Source organism: Bos javanicus, chromosome 26, assembly GCF_032452875.1.
Source record: "Bos javanicus breed banteng chromosome 26, ARS-OSU_banteng_1.0, whole genome shotgun sequence".
NCBI classification, from domain to species: Eukaryota; Metazoa; Chordata; class Mammalia; order Artiodactyla; family Bovidae; genus Bos; species Bos javanicus.
This window is the reverse complement of record NC_083893.1, coordinates 21,910,028-21,922,837: the sequence shown is the minus strand read 5'-3', so window position 1 is coordinate 21,922,837 and position 12,810 is coordinate 21,910,028. Positions and strand designations below refer to the sequence as shown.

At 58.3% G+C, this 12,810-nt stretch overlaps 1 protein-coding gene across 3 annotated transcripts; it reads left to right on the top strand.

Annotated features, from left to right (window-relative positions):
* Nucleotides 1–4,815: 4,815 nt before the first annotated feature.
* Nucleotides 4,816–9,119, top strand: LBX1 (ladybird homeobox 1). 3 transcript variants are annotated; one of them, XM_061403177.1, is made up of 4 exons: nucleotides 4,816–5,160; nucleotides 5,323–5,413; nucleotides 6,114–6,822; nucleotides 7,513–9,119. In XM_061403177.1, the coding sequence occupies exons 3-4, from the start codon at nucleotides 6,498–6,500 to the stop codon at nucleotides 8,034–8,036; spliced, it is 849 nt and encodes a 282-aa protein (XP_061259161.1). In that variant the 5' UTR covers nucleotides 4,816–5,160; nucleotides 5,323–5,413; nucleotides 6,114–6,497; the 3' UTR covers nucleotides 8,037–9,119. The 3 variants fall into 3 exon arrangements, with proteins under 3 accessions (XP_061259161.1, XP_061259162.1, XP_061259163.1); XM_061403178.1 differs by having other exon boundaries at nucleotides 4,816–5,413; XM_061403179.1 differs by lacking the exons at nucleotides 4,816–5,160; nucleotides 5,323–5,413 and having other exon boundaries at nucleotides 5,846–6,822.
* The last annotated feature ends 3,691 nt before the right edge of the window (nucleotides 9,120–12,810 follow it).

The window sequence follows — 12,810 nt, the reverse complement described above, 5'->3', positions numbered from 1 at the left end:
CCACCAGCCCATGCCCCAGGCTGCAGACCTGCTGAGGTGCACAGCGGACCAACCAACCTCAGCAGCTTGATGCCCAGGCCAGGGAGTGAGGGGCACTCTTTCTCCCCTTCTGGGTTGCTTACCAGGAAAGTGGTCCTCACTTCTGCACCTACCCCAGTGCTTCTGGATTTTCATGGCTTATTTCAAATGCTACTCCCCGTGGGACAGAACCAGACACTACTCCCCCCACCCCACCACCCCCGGCCCCTATCCTTTACCCTCTTCCTAGTCCCCTGGGCTACTGGGGAGGAGGTGTATTTCCTGCCACTCCTACTGGCCCATCTCTCTCCTCCTTCTGTCTGTTCTTCTTCTCTGCTTCTGGGCTCAAAATAGGATGGGAGCCTTTTTTTTTTTTTTTAAAGAGAGAAGGTTAACAAACTCCATTCCTGAGTCAGGCCATACCACAGCTGGGTCCAGAACTTAGGACACTCCCCACCCCCATGGCCAAAAAGCATTAAAGAATGAGGTCTCTGTGCCCCTTCATGTATATTAGAGGTACTAGCCACGGGAGTGCCTCACACATCTGCATGCAGCTGGAAAAACAATGCACCTACCCTTCCCTTACTCCCTTCTTCGTCTCTGAGGGGGCACAGGCAGAGGTCCCTGCCTAGTTCTCCCTTTTATCTATTGTTCATTTAGTTTATTCATTCAACAAATGCATAGAGAGTTCTTCATATATGCCAGGCTGACACAGGTTATGGAAAGGAGTTTCAGGTTCCCAAGTTCACAGCTAGGTGGAGAGAAGTAGAAGGACAACAATCAGCAGTTCCTGGCAATCTGACAATGTCTCCATGGGGAATGTTTGAAGGGGCATAGAGGACAGAACAGGCAGGAAAGTTTCCCCAAGATGAGTTGAGCACTAAAAACACCAAGAAGTACCAGGAGGGAATTCCTTGGCAGTCCAGGGGTTAGGATTTCGCACTCTCACTCTCAGGCCCCAAGTTCGATCCCTGGTCAGGGAACTAAAATCCCATAAGCGTGCAGCATAGGAAAAAAAAAAAGTGCCAGGAAGGGCAGCAATAAGATTTACTTCTGGTCTCAGGGTGAGGGAAGCAAAGGCCTGGGACCGAAAAGAGGGCTGCAGGAATATGGTCACTTGGGCCTTGAGCATCTTTCCTCATCTCTATCTGTCTGTGTTACTCAGTGGTCTGTTGATCCCCCTACACTTTCAAAGGGCAATCAGTTACCCCATGCAGGACCAAAGGGCCAGAAAGAGGTTGACTCATATGGTGGGACCACCTGTCACTAGGCTCTAAAGGAGTTCAGTTCATGAAAGAAGTTGGGGAGGTGAGAAGAGAGAAGGAAGGAAGGGTGCTCTCCAAAAAAGTGCCCTGGTCTTAGAGCCTGCCCCCATCTCTCTTTGCCAGAAGAGGTCCCGAGAGCTGGTCATGGTCAGAGACAGCAGGGCAGGTCCAGAAGCAGGCTTGGAGCCTGGCATGAATTTCAGAGCAGCTGGCTCCCTGCTCCCCAGGCCTGCAGAGAGGCAGCTTCTCTCTCCCTTCCCCTATTGGCCTGCTTCTGGCCTTAACCTTTTCTGGATCTCCAACCCCTTTTGAGAATCCAGTGTGTTACATAATATTGCCCCTGAAAAAATATGAACACTTGGGCTCATACATAATTTTACACACAATTTCTGGAATCTGCAGAGCCCCTAAAGTCCATTCAAAGAAACTTTGGGCTCCGATTTAAAATTTTATGGTTCTAGGATTAAGATTTGAGTCAGGGGGAAAAAAAAAAAAACAACAGTCTTTAAGTCCTAACTACTCCCAAACAGGCTGTGTGACTTTGGCTGTGTTACTTAACTTCTCTGGGCTTCATTTTCCTTATATGTAATCAGGGTAATAGCAGTAACTACCTCATAGGGTTGTGAGTAATAAGTGAAATCAATAAAACTCTTAGTCGGAAGCCAAGCACATGGTAAGGGCTTATGGTGTTTATTGTCATGGTTATTATTGTTGTTGTTACTGCAGAAGGTGGCCCAGGGCAGAAAATAAAAACCAAGTGGGCAGTTCTGGTTCCGCCAGGGTGGCAGGAGTCTGCTTCTACAGCAGAAGAAACACTCTCTGAATTCCATGAGGAGTGTCACAGTAGCAGGTCCCTGGGGGACAAAAATGATCGCACTTGGTGGTCAAGTTAACTCATTTCCAGCAATGTCAGAACTTTTTTTTCTCAGGGAAGCTCTGGCCTGAAGGCCAACATGATGCTTACACAAATAATCTGGAAATGAATGAAGCTACCAAGACAATCTGGATTAAAGCTGACAGAGCCTTTGGGGATTTATTTGAATTACTCTCCCATGCCAAGGAATAACTCCTTGTGTGTCAGTCTACAGTTTCCCCTATCCTCACAATTCATGCAATGTCCTTTCCCTCCTCTTTGTCTGAGGAGGGAAACTAGGGGAAAAGCAGATCTGGGGCAGAATAATCCCTTCCCCTTGCAGTGGAGCTGGAATAAGGCTGGAATACCCTGGTGGTATAGACAGTAAGCAGGAATTCGGGAGTCAGGATGCAATATTGACCAGGCTCTGAAGACGGGCATTCCCTCTGTGGAACAGACTCTGGGACCAACTCCAGGGGAGAAGACAATGGCCGCGCTGACTGGGAACTGGGGAACCCTATGGAGCCTTCCAGATCCAGCATTGGGTGCCTGGAAGGGGGTTGAGCAGAAGGTGAGATCCTGGAGCAATGGCATATTCCTTCCAACCAACCCCTACCCTACCTGTCTCTGAGTTACTCCCCTTTCCAAATCTCACGATCTCCAAAACTCCTCTGAGGTAGGACCACCAAAGCCCAAACCTTTCCCCTCTACACAATTGTCTATACTCCATTTGCCTGACAAAAACTCATTCAACCAATACTTGAGGGTGTCCCCCTTCTTGCCTAGCCTGTGAATGTCTGAAGTGGACAACCCCCACATCAAGGGCCCTGTCCAAAGGGATCTCCCATTCTGGCAGGAGAGGGAATGAGGCTGAGGGCAACCCCCAACACAGCCCCTAGCTCTGCAGATGGGTTTGGGCTCTGCTGGTGGGTTTGGGCTCTCATGAGTTCAAAAGAGTCCACCCTTCTACACATTGGGGTCTGGAGTGAGTTGGGGGAAAACAAACCACACAGTGGACTGGCTTTTGAAGATAATCTCAATGAGGTGATGGATTTAGGGGACCCTGAACAAAAATGGGCAGGTGATACCATGTGCCCCCTGATTCCCCAGCTATGCTGGCCAGAGCTGTTTGGCCAGCCAAGAGTACAACCAGTTAGGCCAAAAACCCCAAAACCGTGGGATTGGACAGCAGGTACCTGCCAAGAAGGGAAGATGATTTGGCGATGGTGGTTAGAAGGGGTAATGTAGCAGATGATTTCGGAATGTCCTGTGTACTTTGACACAACGTGGCCATAAACTAAAGGTCCAGGGAAATAGGGCTCCAGGGGAGGCACTCTATGCTGCCCCTCTGCTCCCCAATTCACATTCCTCACCTTCCTGGCAACCTCACAATAATCCCGAATTCTGCTGGTCCTGAGGGGCTGGGAGACAGGAGGAGCAGGGTTGTCCTTGCGATCCTGTCTTGTAGACCAATGTCAGGTGTGGAGAGATGAACAGACTGGAAGAATGGGGGAGGAAGAGTAGAGGTGAGAGCTCCTCCGGAGGATAAGGACCAAAGAGTCCCCATTCCCTGATATGGAGGGGCCTCCTCTGGATATGGCTTGCCTGAGGCTCTGGGTCATGGCTTTGGGGGTTATGGCAGGAATGGGCTGTGGGCGAGAGGTGAGGTGGAATCCTAAGAGCAGGAAGTGAGAGGAGAGAGCAGACCCCTTTCCATCTCAGAGCTTCCAAGCCAGCAGAGTTCAGCTCCCCGGAACCCTCTTCTTCGGGTCCCTCTTCACCATCTCTGGACTCTGACCCCAGGCCCAACCTCACCTCATGGCTCCCAGAGTAACACTGATGCATCAGAGACTGGCCTGCCTGGGGGATAGTTCTGCATCTCTGGGGGAACATTCTCACCATTCCTGCTTCTAAAGTACCTGTGCTTTCCCCAAAATGCAGGACAAAGACAGGGAGAGGGTAAATAGCTCTTCCCAACACTGCCAGGCATGCCTGGGGCAGTCACTGGGGTCCCAAACAAGAATCCTCTCTCCCTACACTGTCCTTTTAACCGGGAGATAAAGACACTGATCTCTGATGCTCAGAGGTCCCTATGCTAGAGGCATCCAGGAAAAGAACCTGTTCCCTGCCCTGCAGCCCAGCTTGGTCTTCTCTCTGGAGCAGGTAGGACAGGGCAAGAAGCCCAAGAGGTCCTATTCTTCCCATCCCAGCCTCTGAGCTGGGCCACGGTCCTCTGCACTGGCCTCTCTGGAGCCGTCTCTGGACCAAGCAGGGCTGTCAGACTGCGCTGCCTGCCCCGGAGTTTACAAACAAAGCCAGGGAAAGGGCTGGGGCTGTGTATGAGGACAGCAGCTATTCCTCCCTCAGCTGCAGCCAGTCCCCTCCTCCCCTCCTTTCTACAGGGGCAGACACAGAAAACTAGGGTGGCAGGGCAAGTAGCTGCATACAAACCAAAGGAAGGACTCAAGAGAAAAAAAACAAACAAACAAACTAGGGGCACAACCCCCTTGGATGCCTCAGGGGAATGAAAAACAGGCATGCCCAAATACCCACAAGTTCACATACGTTTACACAAATATATCCGTGGAGAACCACACACATATATACATATCCGAACACATAAACACATTCAAATACCGATGCACACAAATGCTCGCTTGATACCCAGAGTTCGGGCCATAGGATTGCCAGAGTCCAGTCTCACTCGAACCCCAGCTCCCTGCGGGTTCCTGAGAGCGCAGCCCCAGCCGTGACCCGGCCCCCTCTGGGCCCCCCCGCCCCGCATCCGGAACAGCTGGAGTCGGCCTGGTGGTTCACTCAAGCCGGGCGCTGGGCTGGGCGGGGCCGGCAGCGGGGCCCCGGCCGGGGCCCGGCAGAACGCAGCTGGGAGGCCCTGAGCCTGCCCCGTTAGCCCCGGCACCCGGCCTGGCTACCTCGGTCGGACGCCGATCACCAGACGGGCCGTGGCCCCAGTCGGCCCGGAGAGCAGAGGCCGGAAAAGAGTGTGCAAGATTGCGAGAGGAGGTAAGGCTGTCGCTTCGGCTCCGGCCAGTGGAGAGGTGCCTAGAGCCATCAACAACTACCCCCGCTCTACCTCTCCGCTGGGTAAGGCTGTGTCCTCGGACTGGCCTCCTCCCCCAACCCCTGGGACTCCTCCACCCCTGTGTCCTGTGTCGCTTCACCCAGGGCTGCAGAACCTTCTCGGACCTACCGCGGGCCACCCCGAGGGCTCCAGATTCCTTCCGCCAGGCGCGTCGCCCAAGGCCGTGGGTGAGGGGTAAGTGGGTCTAGGGGTAGGGGCGCTGTGTCCTTGATCTCAGCTCGACAAAGTCTGCTCTGGGTGGCGACGGGGCCCACCCAGGCTCCCGGTCTTACCTGGCCCGCGCGGCGGCTGCATACCTCCCCGGCTGTGCTCTTGCCGCCCTTATCGGGCGCCAAATCCAGGGTTGGAGAGCCCGAGACCTCCGGGCCAGCGCTGCCATCACAGCCAGGCCGGCGGGAGGCGGGTGCTCCGGGAGCGCGGCTCGCAGTTTGGGGTGGGGGCGGCGGCTTTTCTGTCGCCGGAGGTTCGGGTGCAATAAAGGCGCGGCTAATGTAATTTACAAACAGCTCGGGCCGAGCGCGGCGCAGCGCCCGGACTGACAGGCGCATTAGGCAGGCTAATTCCAGCCGGCTCCTCCTACCCCAGGCCCGCTAATTAATGAGCTTCCCAACTTAGAGCCGCCTGCATTGGACAGAGAGTGAAAGAGAGGACGAGGGAGAGGGAGCGAAGGAGAGAGACGGGGGGAGCAGAGAAGAGAGAAGAGGGAGGGAGAGAGGGAGGGAGAGAACGGGAGGAGAGAACAGAGAGAAAGAAGAGAGAAAGACGGAGAAAGAAAGAGAGACAGAAGTGCCGCTGCAGATAATTGATTACTCCTCGATCAAGGCTAACTTGTTAGCAATAGTCAATTGCCCCATCTCTCCGCCTCCCCTCGCAGTACGGGATCGGCGCCCTCGCCTCGGCTCTTCCAACTGCTGCCGCCAGGACCGTGGGCCAGGAACCGCCGCGGAGCCACCTGACACCTTTAAATAGCACCGGGGCTGGCGAAACTGGAGCCTCGCGCGGCGCGCCCCGGCTCGGGCCTCGGATTGCTGGAAGCCCCGGCGGCGGCAGCGCCCGTGTCAGCGCCCTCCTCCTGGGGCCCCGTGCGGCTCTGCTCGCCTCTGCTGTTGCGCTAATCGGCCCCGAGCCCGGCCCGCGCCCTGCCCGGCGCGGCCTCCTTCCCGTCTGCTTCCCGCCGCGCCGTCCGGCGCCCGAGCTGCCCGCGGGCTGGGTCCCCGAGGCCCGAGCCGCCCGGGCCGGGCCCCCAAACGAGGCCGAGATGACTTCCAAGGAGGACAGCAAGGCGGCGCCGGGGGAGGAGAGGCGGCGCAGCCCGCTGGACCACCTGCCGCCTCCCGCCAACTCCAACAAGCCGCTGACGCCGTTCAGCATCGAGGACATCCTCAACAAGCCGTCTGTGCGGAGAAGTTACTCGCTGTGCGGGGCGGCGCACCTGCTGGCGGCCGCGGACAAGCACGCGCCGGGCGGCTTGCCCCTGGCGGGCCGCGCGCTTCTCTCTCAGACCTCGCCGCTGTGCGCGCTTGAGGAGCTCGCTAGCAAGACTTTTAAGGGGCTGGAGGTCAGCGTCCTGCAGGCAGCCGAAGGTAGGCGCCGCCACTGGGTTCCCCCGCGCCCAGCACCCCGCGACCTGTTCCGTGTGTCCCACGCTTACTGCCCTGTGTCTCTGCCCGCCTCACCCCACACGCCGGTCGTCAGGGCCCTCCAACCCAAGCCGCTGCCACTGGGAGTGGAGATGCGTGGAACAGGACCCAAACCCTGTCTCCTAGGGACCTCGGGATAGGCTAGAGTCGAGTGCCGCGGAGGGGAGGCGGGAACCCAAGATCTCTCCGCAGTCTGCCTGGCTTCCTCTCGTTCTCAGTGGCCTGGTAACTCCTAGCCCTGTTCCTGGGGTGCAGAATGGAGAGCCTTTGCTGGGACCTTTTGGGTAGCAGTAGAGTCGTGTTGATTGCGACGAGGTGGAGAGCCAACATTCACACCCAGTCAGAGCATCCCTGTCTGGCTCTCTTATGTTCTAGCGACTTCGGTTCTTTCAAACGAACTCTCAGGTGACGGGGCAGAGATCAAAACAATTTTTCCTAGGGACTTCCGGTAGACGAGAGATGGAGGAAGGGGGCTTGCCATAGCCTAGGCTTGCCCTAGTCCAGGTGGCCGAATCTAATCCGAGAAGGGAACAGCGGCAGACTGATGGCCGGATGGGTCTAGGTGGGGTGAGTAAGAGCCGGGGTGGGGTCTCCTTTCCCCGGGCGCAAGACTATACTCTGGTTTCCTCGCAGGCCGCGACGGGATGACCATCTTTGGGCAGCGGCAGACCCCCAAAAAGCGACGAAAGTCGCGCACAGCCTTCACCAATCACCAGATCTATGAGTTGGAGAAGCGCTTTCTCTACCAGAAGTACCTGTCCCCCGCCGATCGCGACCAAATTGCGCAGCAGCTGGGCCTCACCAATGCTCAGGTCATCACCTGGTTCCAGAATCGGCGCGCCAAGCTTAAACGGGACCTGGAGGAGATGAAGGCCGACGTGGAGTCCGCCAAGAAACTGGGCCCTAGCGGGCAGATGGACATCGTGGCGCTGGCCGAACTCGAGCAGAACTCGGAGGCCGCGGGCGGCGGCGGCGGCGGCGGCTGCGGCAGGGCTAAGTCAAGGCCTGGCTCTCCGGCACTCACCACAGGCGCCCCGCAGGCCCCGGGCGCTGGGCCCCTGCAGCTTTCGCCAGCCTCCCCGCTCACAGACCAGCCAGCCAGCAGCCAGGACTGCTCGGAGGACGAGGAAGACGAAGAAATCGACGTGGACGATTGAGCAGCGCCCAGCATCTTCCACCGCCCCCGGGCTCCGAGCGCCGGATGCCCGCCGCCTCCCGGACCGGACCGCCGAGGGGAGCTGGGACCTCCTCTGCAACTCCCGCCTTCTCCCCGTCCTTGGCCCGGACTCGGCTCCCGGCAGCCGCCTCTTCCCTCTCGAAGCAATAAACCCGGGCTGGCCGGCGGAGCCGGTCGCCGCGCGCGGCCTCCGCCGCCCCGGGAGCCCTCGCCGTGCAATTCTGTATGGCTTCTGTATAAATATTTAAGCCTATGTACCGGGTTCTTCCCACCGCAGCCTGACTTCTTCCTTTCTTTCATTTGTTAAAGTTTCGGAGATTTCCTTGATTTCAAAGCTCAGGCTGCCGGCTTTGCTGAGGGCGAGGCAGAATCGAGGGTAACAAACACTTAACCTCGAGGTCTGGGGGAGGGGGCCGCCCCGACTTTTTTTATTTTTCTCTGCATGTGGCGAATGCACCGGCCCTCTCCCTCCTCACCTCCCTAGACCTATTGCAGCTGATTTCTTTTATTCTCTTCTGCGTTTATTTCCCCCCCGCGTGGGAAGGGACTGAGGGGGACAACCGGGTCCTGACTTGCAAGTTTCAAATCAATGTTTTCTCCCCCAAACCTCCCCCTCCGCGAGAAAAGTCCGTTTTCGATGCCATTTCTGCCTCCTAATGCCCAGAAATGTTATTTTAAAGATTCCTTCCCACCCTCTCTTGGTTGCCTTGGACTGACTACTGGGGTCCGGGTCTTAGGGACAAAGCAGGGGGAAATCCAACAACCAACCAACGAAAACGGAACCCAAAGTCCAAGCATTATTTTTTACTCTTTTTAGAATTTCTTTGCATGTGACAGAGACTGAGAGGAGGCCCGCCTAAACCCTCACCCACCTCCTCCACAGCTCTGGGTCTGTCTTGCAGTCTCCAATGCCCTGCTCCTAGCTCGTCTTGGCCAGACAAGGGTGGCTGGATGAGGGTGGGTCCCGCGTGCCACTCCCCTTCTCCTGCCCTGCCCTCTCCCTCCCGGACTGTAACTAAGGCCTCTTTCTCCGATAAATAAAGTCTTTGCCATTTTACTAGAACCGGCGGTGACCGTGTCTGAATGAGTGGACCTTCTTCAGTGAAGCCGCGGCAGGCTCGATGTCTCTCGGCTCCTGCTCTCGGGCTGCCTAGGCCTTGGCGATTTGGAGGAGTTTCGGGGCAGGCGTGAGAATGAAGGGTGAGGGGGAAGTGGTGAGAGAGAGGAGGCGCTTGTTGCCCACGAACACGCGGCAGCTACCAAATGGTGAGGGGGCGAGAGAAGCGGGCTTCGCCAGGTCCGGGTAAAAAGTGAGGCGTACAATACTGGGAGGAAATCTGTGCGTACTTTGAGGGCGCCACGGGTGCGAAATTAATTTATGTGGGGCAAAGGCTGAGGGTAGGGGCACTTGCCCTGGGGTTCGTGCATCGCAGCCGGGACCCAAGGGTATTCTTCCTGCGCTCCCCGGGACACCGGCTAAGCCTTGGGTGGTACAGCTCAGTCGGACAGCGGGGTGGAGCCTGAGGGCTCCCAAGTTTCGGTTCGCCAGAGGGCCTCAGCCTTGAGGGAGGGAAGAAAATAAAGCCAAAGGCACGAGGGCAGACTAAATTGCTGACATGAGCACAGGAAGATGTGAGCCCGAGGCGTCTGTGAGTTGGGATGGATTTCTGGTAACGCTCACAAATTCTGGGCCCCGAACGCTGCTGGGGACAGAGACATAAATCTACCAAGAACTCTGCGGGGGGTTGGTGGGGGGTGTCCCAGCGTCCCGAGTGCGGCTGGGGCAGGAACAGGGGCAGCTTTCACTTTTCCGAACGGACCGGGTTTCTCTCTGGGCTTTTGTTATCACTGGGCTGGCGAGTGGCCGCTGTCACTAGAGGAAGGTCCCGCCTCCAGGCCACTCGGCTCTCTTTCTAAGCAAAATTGATGTGAGAAATGCGCATCTGTTCTCGGGCAGGCGCTGGGGCCCCCGGGCCTGAATCCGAACGTGCGAGTCCACGAGGAAACTAAGGGAGAAAAATAGAAAAAGGAGAACAGAAAAAAACACTTCAAAACCTGATCGAGAAAGTGGAAAGCCACAGAGACGAGGGGAGAAAGAGGAAAAGCTACACACAGAGAAACAGAAACACAGACGGAGAGAGAAAAAGGGAATGGGGAAAAGAGAGGAGCGGCGAGAGCGAAAGAAGGAAAGAGGCGGCCGGGCAGCCGGGCCGGCGTGAGGCCGGTTCCTCCCGGGCGACATAAATCGCCCTCTCAGGATGGATGGGTCTGTAATTCGGAGCGCGGACCATGAAGGCCGGGACGAATGGACCCGGGCGGCCGCTGACAGGCGACAATAGCCGGGCCCAGCCCCCCGCGGCTCCGGGCGCGGGCGCGGCCACGGCCCTCCGCAGCCCAGAGCGCGCCGGCGCTGGCGACCATATGGTTTTTGAATTTTCTTCACAATTTGTAGACAATTTGATGGATTAGGTCCCCGCGCGCGCCTCCCCGGCACAAAGACGGCGCAGGGACCGCGGCGCGGCGGTCACTCGGGCATCTGCGCCCGCCGTGCGCACCCCGCCCCCGCCCGGCCCCCGCCCCGCGCCCGGAGCCCGAGGCCGCCCGCCCAACACGCCCATGAATCCCAATGAAGCGGCCCTGGCACCTCCGGCCGCTCCCCGCTTCGCGGCCCCGGGCCCGGCCCTGCTGGGTCCCTTCGGGCTGGGGGCGGCGGCCCCGGGGCTAAGCCCACCCGAGCTGCAGGGCCCGCGGGGCGCGCAGCTAAGCAGGCGCATCGGGGCTGAGGAGAAACGGGGCCATTTATCCGCCCGTCTAGTTAAAGCGGGTTATTTGTTTGCTTCCCTGGCCTCCCCCTCCCCTCCCCCTTCCCTCCTCCCCCTCCTTCCCCTTCTGCCTTTTATTCTTTTGTCTCTAAATGGATTTAATGAGCCTGAAAAACATGACAATTGAATATAACCAAGAAATAAAAAATAACGAGGGAGGAAGGAAGGAGGAAAAGAAAGAAGGAAAGAAGGAAGGGGAAGGATTAATAAAATAAAGGGGAAAATCCACTCAATTCAGCAAATGTTTGTTGTGCATCTTTTCTGCACCAGGCCACGCTGGGGGCTGGGGAAATGGAAACGAATCAGATCCAGTTCCGGCCCTCAAGGAACTCCCAGTCTAGCGGACGGGGCCCGCCGTACCCCAGCGAAGACAGAGGAGACTGGGCCGAGAGGCAGGGAAGCGCCTTTTGAAGAGCTCGGAGAAACGACTTCGGGCTCGGGGTAGAGGGGGCTTCAAGGAGGAGGTGGCTTTGGACCCAGGCCTGGAAAGACGAGGAGGAATTCGTTGTTTCTATAGGCCAGAGAGAAGGCGGGCGGAAGGAGGGACTGCAGTCGTCGGAGGGAAGGGGAGAGAGGCGAACGCTGAGCCCTGGGCTGAACCCAAGGAGGCCCGGGGAGAGCGCGCCGTGAAGGGTCCCACACCATTTGGGGAGCGGATTCAAGCCGCCCCGGCTCAGTCTTCTCGGCTGCGCTGGATTCCATGCCTCCGCCAGGCTGTCCGTGGGCTTCCGGAGCCTCGCTGACAGCGCGCGTGGCCTTGGAGGTCCGACTCGTTCGACCGGGCAGCGTGGTTCGGGGCTAGTCTCCTGGCTCCATCGCGCAGGGAGGCGGCGGCGACCGAGGGCAAGGGCTGAGGGACTTGTCTGGGGACTGGAGGGAGGAGCTAGGATCAGGGAGGCCTGGGCTCTAGCTCACCCTCTCCCAGGCAATCCTGGCTCCGACGAGAGCAACTACCCGCGCGCCGCCCCGGGCGCTGGGATGGCCTTGGCCGAGCTTCGGGCGCTACAGCAAGAACCTGTGATGTGAGAGGCCCTCCAACCCAAGTGCGGGCCCTGGTCTCCTCGCAGGCGCCGGCCCGGCGGGCCTCGGGTGCGGCTGTGCGTGGCGTGTTCACTGTATGTGTGCGCTCTGTGGGGGCCGGGCACGTGCATTATGTGTTTATTCTCGGAGAGTGAGTGTACGTGCAAGTGTGGCCTGAATCGTGTGAGGGGCTGTGGGCCCTGCGCCCATTCTCGGGGCGAGGTTCGTTAAGGTTTGGGACCCTCCAGGCCGCCAGCCCTGTTGCCCGAGTTACTTTACCGCCCCGGGCCGTCGCAGGCCTGCGTACTCAGGATTCTGGCCTCTCTGCGGACCCACTTTCGCTTCCCCGCTGCCCTGGAGAAGCGACCTGGCTCTGCCTCTTCCTTCACGGCTGGGTCTGGGGCCTCGGCCCTGCTTGCCAAGTCCCGGGACGCGGGCAGGTTCTGCTCTCCGGCCCGGGACCCCGCGGCGCGCGGACAGGCTGGGCCCCTCTGCGCTATCCGGCTAGCTCTGCTTTCCCCGCTCCGCCTTCCCCGGCCCGGGGGGCCGGCGGGCGGCGCAGGGTGAGACCAGGAGGCGCAGTTCCTTATTTTACGAGGTGTCGGGCCGGTGTCAGACGCAGCTCCGATAAGTAATACTCCAGTCTGAGGGACCAGAACGTGGTAATTAATCCCAAAGACTTAAGTGTATTTTAGTTCAGGAGAAAAAAAATCACTAATTCAATCGTCCGGAAAATTGAAGTTTGATGCATGAGTCCCCCCTGAAAGGGACGGGCTGGGGCTGCGCGCCTCCCCTCCGCCCCTGCCAGTCGCTGCGGGGACCCCCTCCTCCCCACCCTTCTAAGCCTCCAGGTCCAGGGAAGTCCACTCACCCCGCCCTGCATGTCTCCAACAGCTAGAACCCAGGGGCACC

Coding starts and splice junctions, on each gene's coding strand:
- LBX1 (XM_061403177.1), top strand. CDS start 6,498: ATGACTTCCAAGGAGGACAGCAAGGCGGCGCCGGGGGAGGAGAGGCGG. Junction 6,823..7,512: donor CGTCCTGCAGGCAGCCGAAG/GTAGGCGCCGCC, acceptor GTTTCCTCGCAG/GCCGCGACGGGATGACCATC.